General features: G+C 40.7%; 1 protein-coding gene across 1 annotated transcript in view; it reads right to left on the bottom strand.

Moving 5' to 3' along the window:
* The window catches only part of DCBLD2 (discoidin, CUB and LCCL domain containing 2), a gene marked incomplete in the record, with an annotated part of 427,429 nt that overhangs the window by 26,506 nt on the left and 380,847 nt on the right, over window positions 1-20,076 (bottom strand). Inside the window, 1 exon segment of the mRNA XM_053705206.1 lies at window positions 9,265-9,390. Coding sequence (XP_053561181.1) covers window positions 9,265-9,390 — 126 coding nt within the window.

The raw sequence follows: 20,076 nt of genomic DNA, 5'->3' as shown, positions 1-20,076 counted from the left end.
GGTCGCATGTGAAAACGAGCAAAGGGGATCGCGTCCGATGCAGCAGTCATAAGACCTAGAATTTCCATGCATAAGGCTACCGAAGGGAATGATTGTGACTGAAGGTTTCGACAAGCTGATATCAATTTCAGACGTCTCTTGTGTGTCAAAGACAGAGTCATGGACACTGAATCTATCTGGAAACCTAAAAAGGTTACCTTTGTCTGAGGAATCAATGAACTTTTTGGTAAATTGATCCTCCAACCATGATCTTGAAGAAACAACACAAGTCGATTCATATGAGATTCTGCTAAATGTGAAGACTGAGCAAGTACCAAGATATCGTCCAAATAAGGAAATACCACAATACCCTGTTCTCTGATTACAGACAGAAGGGCACCGAGAACCTTTGTAAAAATTCTTGGAGCTGTTGCTAGGCCAAACGGCAGAGCCACAAACTGGTAATGCTTGTCTAGGAAAGAGAATCTCAGAAACTGATAGTGATCTGGATGAATCGGAATATGCAGATATGCATCCTGTAAATCTATTGTGGACATATAATGCCCTTGCTGAACAAAAGGCAGGATAGTCCTTACAGTTACCATTTTGAATGTTGGTATCCTTATATAACGATTCAATATTTTTAGATCCAGAACTGGTCTGAAGGAATTCTCCTTCTTTGGTACAATGAAGAGATTTGAATAAAACCCCAGCCCCTGTTCCAGAACTGGAACTGGCATAATTACTCCAGCCAACTCTAGATCTGAAACACATTTCAGAAATGCTCGAGCCTTCGCTGGGTTTACTGGGACACGGGAAAGAAAAAATCTCTTTGCAGGAGGCCTTATCTTGAAGCCAATTCTGTACCCTTCTGAAACAATGTTCTGAATCCAAAGATTGTGAATGGAATTGATCCAAATTTCTTTGAAAAAACGTAATCTGCCCCCTACCAGCTGAGCTGGAATGAGGGCCGCACCTTCATGTGGACTTAGGAGCTGGCTTTGGTTTTCTAAAAGGCTTGGATTTATTCCAGACTGGAGATGGTTTCCAAACTGATACCGCTCCTGAGGATGAAGAATCAGGCTTTTGTTCCTTATTGTGACGAAAGGAACGGAAACGATTATTAGACCTAAATTTACCTTTAGATTTTTTATCCTGTGGTAAAAAAGTTCCTTTCCCTCCAGTAACAGTTGAGATAATAGAATCCAACTGAGAACCAAATAATTTATTACCCTGGAAAGAAAGGGAAAGCAAAGTAGACTTAGAAGACATATCAGCATTCCAAGTTTTAAGCCATAAAGCTCTTCTAGCTAAAATAGCTAGAGACATATACCTGACATCAACTCTAATGATATCAAAGATGGCATCACAAATAAAATTATTAGCATGTTGAAGAAGATTAATAATACCGCTCCTGAGGATGAAGAATCAGGCTTTTGTTCCTTATTGTGAAGAAAGGAACGAAAACGATTATTAGACCTAAATTTACCTTTAGATTTTTTATCCTGTGGTAAAAAAGTTCCTTTCCCTCCAGTAACAGTTGAGATAATAGAATCCAACTGAGAACCAAATAATTTATTACCCTGGAAAGAAAGGGAAAGCAAAGTAGACTTAGAAGACATATCAGCATTCCAAGTTTTAAGCCATAAATCTCTTCTAGCTAAAATAGCTAGAGACATATACCTGACATCAACTCTAATGATATCAAAGATGGCATCACAAATAAAATTATTAGCATGTTGAAGAAGATTAATAATGCTATGAGAATTGTGATCTGTTACTTGTTGCGCTAAAGCTTCTAACCAAAAAGTTGAAGCTGCAGCAACATCCGCTAAAGATATAGCAGGTCTAAGAAGATTACCTGAACACAAGTAAGCTTTTCTTAGAAAGGATTCAATTTTCCTATCTAAAGGATCCTTAAAGGAAGTACTATCTGCCGTAGGAATAGTAGTACGCTTAGCAAGAGTAGAGACAGCCCCATCAACCTTAGGGATTTTGTCCCAAAACTCTAATCTGTCAGATGGCACAGGATATAATTGCTTAAAACGTTTAGAAGGAGTAAATTAATTACCCAAATTATTCCATTCCCTGGAAATTACTTCAGAAATAGCATCAGGGACAGGAAAAACGTCTGGAATAACTACAGGAGATTTAAAAACCTTATTTAAACGTTTAGATTTAGTATCAAGAGGACCAGAATCCTCTATTTCTAATGCAATTAAGACTTCTTCACTCAGTGTCAACGTGGGACATCTTGCAATATGTAATAGAAAAAACAACATATAAAGCAAAATTGATCAAATTCCTTAAATGACAGTTTCAGGAATGGGAAAAAATGCCAGTGAACAAGCTTCTAGCAACCAGAAGCAATAAATAATGAGACTTAAATAATGTGGAGACAATAGTGACGCCCATATTATTTTAGCGCCAAAAAAGACGCCCACATTATTTGGCGCCTAAATGCTTTTGGCGCCAAAAATGACGCCACATCCGGAATGCCAACACTTTTGGCGCAAAAAAACGTCAAAAATGACGCAACTTCCGGCGACACGTATGACGCCGGAAACAGAAAAAAAAAATTGCGCCAAAAAAGTCTGCGCCAAGAATGACGCAATAAAATGAAGCATTTTCAGCCCCCGCGAGCCTAACAGCCCACAGGGAAAAAGTCAAATTTTAAGGTAAGAAAAAATTGATTTATTCATATGCATTATCCCAAATATGAAACTGACTGTCTGAAATAAGGAACGTTGAACATCCTGAGTCAAGGCAAATAAATGTTTGAATACATATATTTAGAACTTTATAAAAAAGTGCCCAACCATAGCTTAGAGTGTCACACAAAATAAGACTTACTTACCCCAGGACACTCATCTACATGTAGTAGAAAGCCAAACCAGTACTGAAACGAAAATCAGTAGAGGTAATGGTATATATAAGAGTATATCGTCGATCTGAAAAGGGAGGTAAGAAATGAATCTCTACGACCGATAACAGAGAACCTATGAAATAGACCCCGTAGAAGGAGATCATTGAATTCAAATAGGCAATACTCTCCTCACATCCCTCTGACAATCACTGCACGCTGAGAGGAAAACCGGGCTCCAACCTGCTGCGGAGCGCATATCAACGTAGAATCTAGCACAAACTTACTTCACCACCTCCATAGGAGGCAAAGTTTGTAAAACTGATTTGTGGGTGTGGTGAGGGGTGTATTTATAGGCATTTTGAGGTTTGGGAAACTTTGCCCCTCCTGGTAGGAATGTATATCCCATACGTCACTAGCTCATGGACTCTTGCTAATTACATGAAAGAAATTAATAAACAAAGAGGAGGAATGTCTAAAATCCTTTCAGCAGCAAGGTAAAATTTTAAAGCTCTGACAATATCTATATTGTGAAAAAGTCGCTCTTTAGATTTATTGAAAGCTGGACATAATGATGGAACTACAATTTCCTGATTAATGGTATTGGCAGATATTACCTCAGGAAGAAAAGAGTAGATAATTCTCAGATCCGCCTTATCCTGATGAAAAATCAGGTAAGGAGGACAAAAGGATAAAGCTGAAATTTCAAACACTCTCCAGGCTGAAGAGATGGCCAAGAGAAACAGAACCTTCCAAGACAACAATTGAATGTCAAGATCTTGCATAGACTCAAAAAGAGGATTCTTAAAACAAAGTTAAAATTCCATGGTGGAGTAGCTGGTTTAATAATGTGTCTGATTATGATTTGCCTGAATGTCAGGGAGCTTAGTGATTTTCTTGTGATATGACAGACATTGTAGACACCTACAGATGTAATAGTCCACTTAAGTGTCATTATTTTAAATTTGAACAGCATTTAAACTTCATTGGTGCTGACTTTCATGACCATCATTGCTAATCATTTGATAGTCCAAAAGTGACATAACAAGAGGTTATGTCTAAGTGTCAAACGTGAGACAATTGATGGTCATGTTAGATGGTAGCGATAAAGAGGAATGTACTACATTATTACATAAATTAATTAAAACATATTGTATGGCCAGAATAAATTACATCCATGTTCTATATATGAATTAATGTTTTCATAAGTTAAATTATGATTATCGTAATGAATAATAATAAAAAATAATCCTTGGAGTTCTTTTTGAGACCTAACCTGATACTTTATATCTCCTGTTAAGTGCTAATAAGATCAGAACAAATTATTTTGTTTTGGGAAAATAATTCAACATTTAAAATTCAAAGTATCGTTAACAATGGAGTGTTAAATATATGTAAAAATGTATATATTGCTATTTTCATTTGTCTTTTATTCTTTTTTTAATTTGCCACAGTTCAAGAACATAGACGCTCATTCCGTGTATAGAGTATGATACCTGTCAGTAAAAAGTGGAAGGATGACAGGGTTAATCAGAGGTTAAGTTTTTAACCAATCATGATGATTTTATATGTTTAAATGCGGCTGTAAGGACAGTACTACGATTACGGCTGACTAGCTGAAACGCGTCAGTAGGGTCCTGGATTTCCCTCCCAACCTTTGGATGGTGAATTTAATACTATTTTAAGCTTGTTGTCTTCAATAAAGAACGTTTAAACTTTCCGGAGGTGCTTTTTCTTCTTGAGTATAACGTTTCCTGTGGATATGCAGTGTGAGCACTCTGGCATTAACTTACCCCGAATCCTGTAGCCGCCACTCCCACTATCACACACAGTAGCGTCCCAGTGACGTCACACGCCGAAGGAAGAGGCGGGCCGAGGGGAGCGAAGGAAGCCGACGGTCTTGGTGTTTTGCAGTAAAGCAGGACCTCATGGAGAGCGAGTAAGCAGCGGGATACCCAAGGCTAAAAGGCTTGAGGTTTTCCATACAGAAGTCGGTGACCGTGAGTAACAAGAGCCCCCATTTGAGGCCCATGCCAAAGATGGAGAGCAAATAAAATAGGGATCCGTTTTTTAGTGGGAGTGTGCGTGAGTGAACTATTTTGGCTTCAAGACATTCTGTAGAGGTCCCACAAAAAATCTGGCAAAAAGAATTGCATCTGAAGCTGCTACCATGAGGCGCACCACTTCAATGCATTGCGCCACCGAAGGAAGAAAATGGAGTTGTAGAAGGGCAAACAACTTTTGCAAGAATTTTTATGGCTTAAAAAAATAGATAATCCCTTTATTACCCATTCCCTAGTTTTGCATAACCAACACAGTTATATAAATACACTTTTTAAACCTCTGTGATTATCTTGTATCTAAGCCTCTGCAAACTGCCCCCTTATTTCAGTTCTTTTGACAGACATCCATTTTAGCCCATCAGAGCTGGCTCACCTGAACTCCACGTGCATGAGCAGTGTTATCTATGACACACATGAACTAACACCCTCTAGTTTTGAAAAACTGTCAAAATGCCCTGAGAGAAGAGGCGGCCTTCAAGGGCTTAGAGATTAGCATATGAACCTCCTAGGTTTAGCTTTTAACTAAGAATACTAAGAGAACAAAGCAAAATTGGTGATAAAAGTACATTGGAAAATGTTAAATTACATTCTCTATCTGAATCATGAAAGTTTATTTTGGACTAGACTATCCCTTTAAGTCTGAGTTTCTCTGTCAGAGACAGCCTCATTGACACTAAATCTATTATAGAACCCAGAAACGACACCTTGGCCATATGGGTTAAAGAGCTCTTTGAAAGGTTGATTTTCCAATTGTGATTGCAAGAAAATAAAGAACATTTTGTGTATGGTTCCTCACCTATTGGTGGTGGTGGGGCTGTTCCTGAATGTTATCCAAGTATGGAGCCTCAGAAATCCCTTAAGCTATTACTTCAGACAATAGTGCTCCAACAACTTTTGCCAAAGGTAAGTGCCAGAAACTGATGATGCCTGTTTAGTAAGGCAAATCTAAGGAATTTGACATGATCCCTGTGAAAATAGATATGAATATAGGCATATTTTGAATAGATAGTAGGCATAAATTGCCCCTCCTACACTAAAGGAAGTATAGTTCGAATTGTCTTAATTTTGAAAGCTTGGGGGCCAAACCTTCATTCTTACTTGGAGGCGTGAGTGGATTTCTTGGATTGTTCGCACCAGGAAGAAGCTGGGCTTTAATAAGATTTTAGATGAGGCTGCCCTCTGAGTAGATATGGAAGTCTTTTCAGTCTTAAGTTCGCTGAATGATTTCACTCATTTCATCAGACTAACTCTGCATTTAGTCTTTTTATCTTGTGGCAGTCTTACCTCCAGTGACCGTAGCAATAATTTCAGCTATTTCTAGACCAAATAAAATCTTCCCTTGAAAGGGAAAAGATAAGAGTCTGCTTTTAAAAACCATGTTTGCACACCATGACTTGAGCCATAATATCTTCTAGCCAAAACAGTCATAGCAACACTTTTTGCATAAATACGAGACATTTCTATATATGAATCACAAATAAAGCTGTTTGAAGTCCTGACCATTTTCAAGCGATCCTGAATTCCTTGCAGTAGCTGCTGCCATGCGAGCTACACTGACAGCCGGTCTAAACATAAAGCCCACCAGCTGGAAGAATCTTCTGTGAAAGCATTCTAGCTTTCTATACATCGTATACTCCTCTAAAGGAATTGTAGTCCGTCTGTAAAGAGTGGATATTGCTCCATCCACCTTTGCAATGGTTTCCCATACCTGCAATTAAGCAGAGGTGAGTGGAAACATGTATTTAAACTTGGTAATGGGAACAAAGAATCCTAGATTTGTTCCATTCCATTGTAATCAACACAGAAACAGTCAGTTACAGGGAAAGTAGACGGTTGCTTACGAACTGTCTTGAAAAATAAAAATGTATAAATCTTTTTTTTACTGTTTGCTTGCTTGTAGTTGTAGGATCCTCTAATTCCAAAGCCAGTAAAACTTCTTGAATTACAACGTGTATATGCTCAAGCCTTAAATTAAAGGACACATCTGCCACGTCTTCAGGATAAGGCTCCTATGATTCTGAGAAATCTTTTTTAGAGGAGGAAATTTGATTCCAACGTATTCCTTCTCTTCAGGATACTTAGACAGGCTGCTCCTGATAAATGTCCCCTTGCAAGAGTCTGTGTTTAACTGCTGGAGGCATGACCACCATCAACTAAGTAATCTGTCGAAATATCCTCTAAATTTAAAGAATATAACTCCTTTGGGAAAGGTCATTATGGACAGTTAACCCATGGCCACTCTGATTTAGGGGCAGCGCTGCAGGACCCTGTCCAGGATTAGATATAGACTCAGAGCATGGGGTGCATAGTTGAGCAGAGGAACATACTAAAACATCCTTGTATAACAGTGAAGGGTTTAAATTATCCTTAGATTGCCCTTCCAGGGTGTCAGCATATTTTCCAGAGATATGAGCTGTACCAGTTTGCTCCATATTAGTAAGTAGAGGATAGAAAGGGTGAAAGCAAGTATCTATGGGTAGACCCGGAGCACACAGAATGAGGCACACAAAGGTTTTAACCCCAAATTGGGAACATAAAGACAGCAGTGGCACAAAGTGATCCTAAAGCCCTTGTGTGCATTTTCATAAAAAAAAAGTGTTCTCTTTAAGAACAAAAATTATCTTAAAAATTTATTTAACATAAAAATGCTGCTGTAAGTTATATCGGGTTAATGCACTAGAATGTGTTAAAGGAACATTGTGCTCTATAATTTTCACCCCTTTATTGTATTCCCAATAGTTCATTTTACCTACTGGAGTGTATTTGTTTGCTAACAGTTACTTTACCTTTATTTGTTATTTGAAATAGGTACTTTTTCCTGTTGGGGTAATAAATGTTTTCTCTGTAGAAAAGATATGTTATTAGGAGAGAATAGCACTGCTTGGTGGGTATGAGGCAGATATTTTGTATGTGAAATAGCAGGCTGTACTTATTCAACCCCAAAGCCTCCTCAGGACCTTTTTAGCGGGTGCCCCACCTGGCTAAAATTTTAGCCAATATTAAGCTAAAATTAGCTTATCTTAAAAATGTTCAATTTGTATTGCACACATTTTTAAATTATGCAATTAATTTGTGCTTTGGATAGCAGAAAATGATATACTATTAGAAAATATTACACTACCTCCACCCAGCTAGCAAAATGTTCTGTGGAGAAAAATTATTATTTCAATAACTAACAAATACTTGCAGGCTCAGTCCATGGTTTTAATGTAAAACACAAAACAAAACAGCTATTTCAAATACAGAAATAAGCATGAAGGAACACATCAAGGGGAAACCATTTTTACAGCGGTATCCCTTTAAGCTCTAAGATTGAATGAGCTTATACCTACAAAGTTCTTGGAGACGGAAAGGCTGCTGTAAAGATGGCCACTAGTTTCTAGGTGAAGATGCAGGAAGTGTTCCAATGCCAAACAGTTAACCCCAGCTGTCCCAAAGAAGATTAATGAAGTATGGTCTGATTTTTGCTAATTTAATGCCAAATTCTAATCTGAAATGCAAAGGAAACTGTGGCTGACAGGACTGGTACGCCAGTGTGTGCACTTACCAAACTCTGTAAATTTACAAAGAGACAGTTTATCAAGAGACAGTTTTTACAAAGTGTTGTTGAAGTTATTTGGTGTATATGTCTATGTCTCCAAGCTATGCATGTACATGTCTATACGAATAGCATGCGGGCTAAAAAAGTGCAATGTACTTACCTGTCAGCACCTTCGTCTACCTCACCGCAGCTGTATAAGACAGGTTCCAGTAGATGGGCCCATGCAAGGCAGTGGAAGCACAGTGCCAAAGATCTGGTATTTTGCAAGAAGCAGCACACTGTAGACCAGGGGATTGGTGGACAAGTCCATATTTCACCTGGGAGGCTGACGGAATCTCCACACTGGGAGAAGATAATCACTGCCTGGCTGAACTTATGCCTTCCCCTCAGAGGGAATATGGGTCTCAGATTGGTTAGAGAACACATCTCACTGATGAGTAGATCAGCACTTCTGATTTAATCTCACTCCTTGCGAGGCAAAAAAATGACTGTGCTGTAAAGGGCAGTGGGAGGGATTAAAAGCTCTCATATGTTTGGCTGTTTTTGACTCCTCCTAGTGGACTGTAATTTAAGCCCATATGTATTGGCTCATTATGTTTCTGGGGCATGCCACTGTCCACCAATAGATCTATGGGAGTTGTGCTTATCAGCCAGTGAGCATTTTGTCCCTAGGAATGGGTTCTGCAAAAAACATGACCTCTGTGTTGGCTTCAAATATAATTTACTATAATTTAAATGTATTTTTTTTAATGCAAATATATATACATTTATTAATAATGTCCTTGCCTATGCACCATATAATTTAGTTGGAGTTGTACCTGCAGACATAGTGGTCACTTCTCTTGCTCTCAGACGGCTTATTTCACTGCTGCTATATCGCACAGGTGTCTCTTCATGTTCTGCTGACTTAGCAGGCAGGAACTGTTTCATGCCCTTCCACCAGCCTTTATATAAAATAGAAACAAACAAGTCAGATCACTGAGTTAGATCTCAGATAAAATGACCATTGATATTCAGAAAAGCTTTTAAAGGGATTTTTTGCCCTTTAAAAGTACATCAAATTCAAAATAAAAAGCTTTTTTTTAAATTTTAAAGGACATGAAACCCACATTTTTTTCTTTTATAAGTCAAATAGAGCATATTAAAAAAAAAAACTTTCAAATTTACTTCCGTTTTCAATTTTGCTTCATTCTATTGATATCCTTTGTTGAGGGAGCAGCAGTGCACTTGGGGGCTGGCTGAACATATCAGGTAAGCCAATGACATGGGAGATATGTGCAGCTACCAATCAGAAGCTAGCTTCCAGTAGTGCATTGGTCTTTCTTAACCTACCTAAGTATTCTTTTTAACAAAGGAAATTAGATAAACATTAAATTGGAAAGTGGTTTAAAATTGCATTCTCTACTGAATCATGAGAATTAAATTCTGAATTTACTGTCCCTTTCTTCACATTCTGAACGTCGGCCTATGAAGCAGGAGATGATTACCAGTGAGTTAATATCAAGCCATCATACAGGCCAAACCTGTAGGAAACCACAACCGTTTGAAGGGGCAGTAAAGTCAAAATTACATTTTCCTGATTCAGATATAGCAATGTAACTTTGAAACAACTTTTCAATTTAAAGATGATCTAATTTGCTTTGTTCTTTTGGTATCAGAAGAACAGCATAACTAGGTAGGCTCAGAAGCAGCAATGCATTATTGGGAGATAGCTGCTGATTGGTGCCTGCACATATATGCCTCCCCATTTGTTCAGCTAGCTCACAGAACTGCATTACTGCTCCTTCAGCATATGTGTTGTAAAGCAAAATGTGACAGTAAGTAAAATAAAAAAATAATTCCAAATAAAAATATTTTTTTATTTTTATGTCATTTAGAGCATTTATTTGAAGAAAATGACAACTGGTCAAAATAACAAAAGATGCAGTGTTTTCAGACCTCAAATAATGCAAAGAAAACAAGTTCATATTCTTTTTAAACATAATATTAATGTTTTAACTTAGCTAGAGTTCAGAAATCAATATTTGGTGGAATAACCCTGATTTTCTTTCACATTGCTGTTGGGTGACTTTCTGCCACTCCTGGTATAAAGGAGTTTCGAGCAGCCCGGCTTTGTTTTATAATTTGTGACCATCCATTTTCCTCTTGATCACATTTAAGAGGTTTTCAGTGGGATTCAGGTCTAGAGATTTGGCTGGCTATGACAGGGTCTTGATCTGGTGGTTTCTCCATCTACACCTTTATTGACCTGGCTGTGTGGCATAAAGCATTGTCCTGTTTGGGAAAACAATTCTCAGAGTTGGGAAACATTGTGAGAGCAGAAGGAAACAATTTTCGCTTTCCTGATAAATTAATTTCTTTCAAAGTGGTTAGAGTCCACAATCCATTACTCCTGGGCATTACTCTTCCCTACCACTAGGAGGAGGCAAAGATTCCCAAATCATAAGCGCTCTATAAACCCCTCCCACCTTAGAGCTACTTGAGTCTATTGTATAGCCAAGCAAAATGAGGTAGGAAATTAAACAAAAGCAAAAAAAAAAAAAGCAGCAGGGGGGAAAAAAATCACCAGAAAAATTTAGGGTGGGGTCTCGTGGACTCTCACCACCACAAAAGAAACAAACTTTGTCAGGTAAGCATAAATATTTTTTTCTTTCATACAGGTGGTGCGAGTCCATGATCCATTACTCCTGGGAACAAATACCCAAGCTGTGGAGTCCACGAGTAATGAGACACAAAGGGTGGGATTTCTCTGAAAAACTAAAGCCACAACCCCAAAAGAATTACAAAAAGGGCATTTTTTAATGCACTTAAAACTAACCAATAGGCAAAAATAAATCAAGCTGAGACAACTACCTGAAGGACTTTCATACCAAAGGATGCCTCAGAAGAAGCAAAAATATAAAAATGGTAGAATTTACTAAAAGTATGCAAAGAAGACCAAGTAAGCCTTTTGAATCAAAAGTTTCAACCAAGAGGCCAAAGAAACAGCAGAAACATTCTGTCCTTTCCTAGAACCAGAAAAGTTAAACTAGAATTTTGTCTGAAATCCTTAGTAGCATCAATATACAGCTCTAACAACATCCAAATTATGCATTCTTAGGATTAGGACACAAAGAAGGGACAACAATTTCCCGACTGATATTTTCTGAGGACACAACTTTAGGCAAAAAAAAAATAAAAATCTAATTTTGTCCTTAAAACACTAAACCCACATTTTTTCTTTAGTAATTCAGATAGAGCATGACATTTTAAGCAACTTTCTAATTTACTCCTATTATCAATTACCATTTTTGGTAAACAACCTGGGTTATTCTTGCTGATTGGTGGATATATTCATCCACCAATAAAAAAGTACTGTCCAGAGCTCTGAACCAAAAAAAGCTTAGATGCCGTTTTCAAATAAAGATAGCAAGAGAACAAAGAAAAAAACATAATTTATGCTTACCTGATAAATTTATTTCTCTTGTAGTGTAGTCAGTCCACGGGTCATCCATTACTTATGGAATATATCTCTTCCTAACAGGAAGCTGCAAGAGGATCACCCAGCAGAGCTGCTATATAGCTCCTCCCCTCACATGTCATATTCAGTCATTCGACAAAAGCAGACGAGAAAGGAGAAACCATAGGGTGCAGTGGTGACTGGAGTTTAATTAAAATTTAGGTCTGCCTTAAAGACAGGGCGGGCCGTGGACTGACTACACTACAAGAGAAATAAATTTATCAGGTAAGCATAAATTATGTTTTCTCTTGTTAAGTGTAGTCAGTCCACGGGTCATCCATTACTTATGGAATACCAATACCAAAGCTAAAGTACACGGATGAAGGGAGGGACAAGGCAGGAACATTAAACAGAAGGAACCACTGCCTGAAGTACCTTTCTCCCAAAAATAGCCTCCGAAGAAGCAAAAGTGTCAAATTTGTAAAATTTTGAAAAGGTGTGAAGCGAAGACCAAGTCGCAGCCTTGCAAATCTGTTCAACAGAGGCCTCATTTTTAAAGGCCCAGGTGGAAGCCCCAGCTCTAGTAGAATGAGCTGTAATCCTTTCAGGAGGCTTCTGTCCAGCAGTCTCATAGGCTAAACGTATTATGCTACAAAGCCAAAAAGAGAGAGAGGTAGCCGAAGCCTTTTGACCTCTTCTCTGTCCAGAGTAAACGACAAACAGGGAAGAAGTTTGACGAAAATCTTTAGTTGCCTGCAAATAGAACTTCAGGGCACGGACTACGTCCAAATTATGCAAAAGTCGTTCCTTCTTTGAAGAAGGGTTAGGACACAGTGATGGAACAACAATCTCTTGATTGATATTCCTGTTAGTAACTACCTTAGGTAAGAACCCAGGTTTAGTACGCAGAACTACCTTGTCTGAATGAAAAATCAGATAAGGAGAATCACAATGTAAGGCAGATAACTCAGAGACTCTTCGAGCCGAGGAAATAGCCATCAAAAACAAAACCTTCCAGGATAACAGCTTGATATCAATGGAATGAAGGGGTTCAAATGGAACGCCTTGAAGAACATTAAGAACTAAGTTTAAGCTCCACGGCGGAGCAACAGTCTTAAACACAGGCTTAATCCTAGTTAAAGCCTGAACGTCTGGAACTTCAGCCAGACGTTTGTGTAGAAGAATAGAAAGAGCAGAAAACTGTCCCTTTAACGAACTAGCAGATAAGCCTTTTTCTAAACCCTCTTGAAGAAAGGACAATATCCTAGGAATCCTAACCTTACTCCATGAGTAACTCTTGGATTCGCACCAATATAAATATTTACGCCATATCTTATGGTAAATTTTTCTGGTAACAGGCTTCCTAGCCTGTATTAAGGTATCAATAACCGACTCCGAGAAGCCACGCTTTGATAGAATCAAGCGTTCAATCTCCATGCAGTCAGCCTCAGAGAAATTAGATTTGGATGTTTGAAAGGACCCTGAATTAGAAGGTCCTGTCTCAGAGGTAGAGACCACGGTGGACAGGACGACATGTCCACTAGGTCTGCATACCAGGTCCTGCGTGGCCACGCAGGCGCTATCAGAATCACCGAAGCTCTCTCCTGTTTGATCTTGGCAATCAAACGAGGAAGCATCGGGAATGGTGGAAACACATAAGCCATGTTGAAGACCCAAGGGGCTGTCAGAGCATCTATCAGCACCGCTCCCGGGTCCCTGGACCTGGATCCGTAACAAGGAAGCTTGGCGTTCTGGCGAGACGCCATGAGATCCAGATCTGGTTTGCCCCAACGAAGAATCAGTTGAGCAAAGACCTCCGGGTGAAGTTCCCACTCTCCCAGATGAAAAGTCTGGCGACTTAGAAAATCCGCCTCCCAGTTCTCTACGCCTGGGATGTAAATCGCTGACAGGTGGCAAGAGTGAGACTCTGCCCAGCGAATTATCTTTGAGACTTCCAACATCGCTAGGGAACTTCTGGTTTCCCCTTGATGGTTGATGTAAGCCACAGTCGTGATGTTGTCCGACTGAAATCTGATGAACCTCAGAGTTGCTAACTGAGGCCAAGCTAGGAAAGCATTGAATATTGCTCTTAATTCCAGAATATTTATTGGGAGGAGTTTCTCCTCCTGAGTCCATAATCCCTGAGCTTTCAGGGAGTTCCAGACTGCGCCCCAGCCTAGAAGGCTGGCGTCTGTTGTTACAATCGTCCAATCTGGCCTGCGAAAGGTCATCCCCTTGGACAGATGTGGCCGAGAGAGCCACCATAGAAGAGAATATCTGGTCTCTTGATCCAGACTTAGTAGGGGGGACAAATCTGAGTAATTCCACGTTCCACTGACTTAGCATGCACAATTGCAGCGGTCTGAGATGCAGGCGCGCAAATGGTACTATGTCCATTGCCGCTACCATTAAGCCGATTACTTCCATGCACTGAGCTACTGACGGGTGTGGAATGGAGTGAAGGACACGGCAAGCATTTAGAAGTTTTGATAACCTGGCCTCTGTCAGGTAAATTTTCATCTCTACAGAATCTATAAGAGTCCCTAGAAAGGGAACTCTTGTAAGTGGTAATAGAGAACTCTTTTCCACGTTCACCTTCCACCCATGCGACCTCAGAAATGCCAGAACTATCTCTGTATGAGACTTGGCAGTTTGAAAACTTGACGCTTGTATCAGAATGTCGTCTAGGTACGGAGTCACCACTATGCCTCGCGGTCTTAGTACCGCCAGAAGTGAGCCCAGAACTTTTGTAAAGATTCTTGGAGCCGTAGCTAATCCGAAGGGAAGAGCTACAAACTGGTAATGCCTGTCTAGGAAAGCAAATCTTAGGTACCGATAATGATCCTTGTGAATCGGTATGTGAAGGTAGGCATCCTTTAAATCCACTGTGGTCATGTACTGACCCTCTTGGATCATGGGAAGGATGGTTCGAATAGTTTCCATTTTGAATGATGGAACTCTTAGAAATTTGTTTAGGATTTTTAAGTCCAAGATTGGTCTGAAGGTTCCCTCTTTCTTGGGAACCACAAATAGATTTGAATAGAATCCCTGCCCGTGTTCCGTCCGCGGAACTGGGTGGATCACCCCCATTAGTAAAAGGTCTTGTACACAGCGTAGAAACGCCTCTTTCTTTATTTGGTTTGCTGATAACCTTGAAAGATGAAATCTCCCTCGTGGAGGAGAAGTTTTGAAGTCCAGAAGATATCCCTGAGATATGATCTCCAACGCCCAGGGATCCTGGACATCTCTTGCCCAAGCCTGGGCGAAGAGAGAAAGTCTGCCCCCCACTAGATCCGTTTCCGGATAGGGGGCCCTCTCTTCATGCTGTCTTGGGGGCAGCAGCAGGTTTCTTGGCCTGCTTGCCCTTGTTCCAGGACTGGTTAACTTTCCAGCCCTGCCTGTAACGAGCAACAGCTCCTTCCTGTTTTGGAGCGGAGGAAGTTGATGCTGCTCCAGCCTTGAAGTTACGAAAGGCACGAAAATTAGACTGTTTGGCCTTTGATTTGGCCCTGTCCTGAGGTAGAGCATGGCCCTTACCTCCTGTAATGTCAGCTATAATTTCTTTCAAGCTGGGCCCGAATAAGGTCTGCCCTTTGAAAGGAATATTAAGCAATTTAGATTTAGAAGTCACGTCAGCTGACCAGGATTTAAGCCATAGCGCTCTGCGCGCTTGGATGGCGAATCTGGAGTTCTTAGCCGTAAGTTTGGTTAAATGTACGACGGCATCAGAAACAAATGCTTAAGTGCTTTAAGCTTGTTCATAATTTCATCCAATGGAGCTGTGCGAATGGCCTCTTCCAGAGACTCAAACCAGAATGCCGCCGCAGCAGTGACAGGCGCAATGCATGCAAGGGGCTGTAAGATAAAACCTGGTTGAACAAACATTTTCTTAAGGTAACCCTCTAATTTCTTATCCATTGGATCTGAAAAGGCACAACTATCCTCCACCGGGATAGTGGTACGCTTAGCTAAAGTAGAAACTGCTCCCTCCACCTTAGGGACCGTCTGCCATAAGTCTCGTGTGGTGGCGTCTATAGGAAACATTTTCCTAAATATGGGAGGAGGGGAAAAGGGCACACCAGGTCTATCCCACTCCTTGCTAATAATCTCTGTAAGCCTTTTAGGTATAGGAAACACGTCAGTACACACCGGTACCCGCATAGTATCTATCCAACCTACATAATTTTTCTGGAATTGCAACCGTGTTACAATCATTCAGAGCCGCTAATACCTCCCCTAGCAATATGCGGAGGTTCTCAAGCTTAAATTTAAAATTAGAAATCTCTGAATCCAATCTCCCTGGATCAGATCCGTCACCCACAGAATGAAGCTCTCCGTCTTCACGTTCTGCAAACTGTGACGCAGTATCTGACATGGCTCTCACCTCATCCGCGCGCTCTGTCCTTAACCCAGAGCTATCGCGCTTGCCTCTTAATTCTGGCAATTTAGATAATACTTCTGTCATAACAGTAGCCATGTCTTGCAAAGTGATTTGTAAGGGCCTCCCTGATGTACTTGGCGCCACAAAATCACGCACCTCCTGAGCGGGAGGCGAAGGTACTGACACGTGAGGAGAGTTAGTCGTCATAACTTCCCCCTCGTTGTCTGGTGATAATTTCTTTACATGTAAAGATTGACTTTTATTTAAAGTAGCATCAATACATAGTGAACAAAGAGATTCATCTGTGTCAGACATGTTTAAACAGACTAGCAATGAGACTAGCAAGCTTGGAAATACTTTTCTAAATAAATTTACAAGCAATATAAAAAATGCTACTGTGCCTTTAAGAAGCACAAAAAGCTGTCACAGTTGAAATAACAATGAACCAAAATAGTTATAGCAACCAATTTTTCACAGTAAATGTATTAAGTTAGCAAAGGATTGCACCCACCAGCAAATGGATGATTAACCCCTTAATACCCAAAAACGGATTAACAATTTAATAATTAACGTTTTTCTCACAGTCAAAACACACTGTCACAGGTCTGCTGTGACTGATTACCTCCCTCAAAATGAATTTTGAAGACCCCTGAGCTCTCTAGAGACGATCTGGATCATGGAGGATGAAGTAGACAGATTGTGACTGAATTTTTACTGCGCAAAAAAAGCGCTAAAATAGGCCCCTCCCACTCATATTACAACAGTGGGGAAGCTCAGAAAACTGTTTCTATGCAGAAAACAAAGATGGCCATGTGGTAAAAATCATGCCCCAATAAGTTTTATCACCAAGTACCTCACAAAAAACGATTAACATGCCAGTAAACGTTTTAAACATACATTTGAAAAGTTATGAATTGTTATTAATAAGCCTGCTACCAGTCGCTTTTACTGCAGTTAAGGCTCATACATTATTTCAGTATTAACAGTATTTTCAGAGTCAATTCCATTCCTTAGAAAAATACATTCAGTGTACACACACTCATCAGCCTAATACCAGTCGCTATCACTGCATTTAAGGCTGAACTTACTTTACATTGGTATCAGCAGTATTTTCTCAGTCAATTCCATTCCTCAGAAAAATAATTACTGCACATACCTCATTTGCAGGGGGGCCCTGCATGCTATTCCCCATCTCTGAAGTTACTTCACTCCTCAGATGAGAATAGCCAGTGGATCTTAGTTACGTCTGCTAAGATCATAGAAAACGCAGGCAGATTCTTCTTCTAATGCTGCCTGAGAATAAACAGCACACTCCGGTGCCATTTAAAAACAGAATTTATGTTTACCTGATAAATTTCTTTCTCCAACGGTGTGTCCGGTCCACGGCGTCATCCTTACTTGTGGGATATTCTCTTCCCCAACAGGAAATGGCAAAGAGCCCAGCAAAGCTGGTCACATGATCCCTCCTAGGCTCCGCCTACCCCAGTCATTCGACCGACGTTAAGGAGGAATATTTGCATAGGAGAAACCATATGGTACCGTGGTGACTGTAGTTAAAGAAAATAAAATATCAGACCTGATTAAAAAAAAAAAACCAGGGCGGGCCGTGGACCGGACACACCGTTGGAGAAAGAAATTTATCAGGTAAACATAAATTCTGTTTTCTCCAACATTGGTGTGTCCGGTCCACGGCGTCATCCTTACTTGTGGGAACCAATACCAAAGCTTTAGGACACGGATGAAGGGAGGGAGCAAATCAGGTCACCTAAATGGAAGGCACCACGGCTTGCAAAACCTTTCTCCCAAAAATAGCCTCAGAAGAAGCAAAAGTATCAAACTTGTAAAATTTGGTAAAAGTGTGCAGTGAAGACCAAGTCGCTGCCCTACATATCTGATCAACAGAAGCCTCGTTCTTGAAGGCCCATGTGGAAGCCACAGCCCTAGTGGAATGAGCTGTGATTCTTTCGGGAGGCTGCCGTCCGGCAGTCTCGTAAGCCAATCTGATGATGCTTTTAATCCAAAAAGAGAGAGAGGTAGAAGTTGCTTTTTGACCTCTCCTTTTACCTTGGAAGAAAACCAGGTTTAGTACGTAAAACCACCTTATCTGCATGGAACACCAGATAAGGAGGAGAACACTGCAGAGCAGATAATTCTGAGACTCTTCTAGCAGAAGAAATCGCAACTAAAAACAAAACTTTCCAAGATAATAACTTAATATCAACGGAATGTAAGGGTTCAAACGGAACCCCCTGAAGAACTGAAAGAACTAAATTGAGACTCCAAGGAGGAGTCAAAGGTTTGTAAACAGGCTTGATTCTAACCAGAGCCTGAACAAAGGCTTGAACATCTGGCACAGCTGCCAGCTTTTTGTGAAGTAATACCGACAAGGCAGAAATCTGTCCCTTCAGGGAACTTGCAGATAATCCTTTTTCCAATCCTTCTTGAAGGAAGGATAGAATCCTAGGAATCTTAACCTTGTCCCAAGGGAATCCTTTAGATTCACACCAACAGATATATTTTTTCCAAATTTTATGGTAAATCTTTCTAGTCACAGGCTTTCTGGCCTGAACAAGAGTATCGATAACAGAATCTGAGAATCCTCGCTTCGATAAAATCAAGCGTTCAATCTCCAAGCAGTCAGCTGGAGTGAAACCAGATTCGGATGTTCGAACGGACCCTGAACAAGAAGGTCTCGTCTCAAAGGTAGCTTCCAAGGTGGAGCCGATGACATATTCACCAGATCTGCATACCAAGTCCTGCGTGGCCACGCAGGAGCTATCAAGATCACCGACGCCCTCTCCTGCTTGATCCTGGCTATCAGCCTGGGGATGAGAGGAAATGGCGGGAACACATAAGCTAGTTTGAAGGTCCAAGGTGCTACTAGTGCATCCACTAGAGCCGCCTTGGGATCCCTGGATCTGGCCCCGTAGCAAGGAACTTTGAAGTTCTGACGAGAGGCCATCAGATCCATGTCTGGAATGCCCCACAGGTGAGTGACTTGGGCAAAGATTTCCGGATGGAGTTCCCACTCCCCCGGATGCAATGTCTGCCGACTCAGAAAATCCGCTTCCCAATTTTCCACTCCTGGGATGTGGATAGCAGACAGGTGGCAGGAGTGAGACTCCGCCCAAAGAATAATTTTGGTTACTTCTTCCATCGCTAGGGAACTCCTTGTTCCCCCCTGATGGTTGATGTACGCAACAGTCGTCATGTTGTCTGATTGAAACCGTATGAACCTGGTCCTCGCAAGCTGGGGCCAGGCCTGGAGAGCATTGAATATCGCTCTCAGTTCCAGAATATTTATCGGTAGAAGAGATTCTTCCCGAGACCAAAGACCCTGAGCTTTCAGGGATCCCCAGACCGCGCCCCAGCCTATCAGACTGGCGTCGGTCGTGACAATGACCCACTCTGGTCTGTGGAACATCATCCCTTGAGACAGATTGTCCAGGGACAGCCACCAACGGAGTGAGTCTCTGGTTCTCTGATTTACTTGTATCTTCGGAGACAAGTCTGTATAGTCCCCATTCCACTGACTGAGCATGCACAGTTGTAATGGTCTTAGATGAATGCGCGCAAAAGGAACTATGTCCATCGCCGCCACCATCAACCCGATCACTTCCATGCACTGAGCTATGGAAGGAAGAGGAACGGAATGAAGTATCCGACAAGAGTCCAGAAGCTTTGTTTTTCTGGCCTCTGTTAGAAAGATCCTCATTTCTAAGGAGTCTATAATTGTTCCCAAGAAGGGAACCCTTGTTGACGGGGATAGAGAACTCTTTTCCACGTTCACTTTCCAGCCGTGAGATCTAA

This window comes from Bombina bombina, chromosome 3, assembly GCF_027579735.1.
Source record: "Bombina bombina isolate aBomBom1 chromosome 3, aBomBom1.pri, whole genome shotgun sequence".
Taxonomy (NCBI): domain Eukaryota; kingdom Metazoa; phylum Chordata; class Amphibia; order Anura; family Bombinatoridae; genus Bombina; species Bombina bombina.
This window is presented reverse-complemented; position numbering and strand designations above follow the sequence as displayed.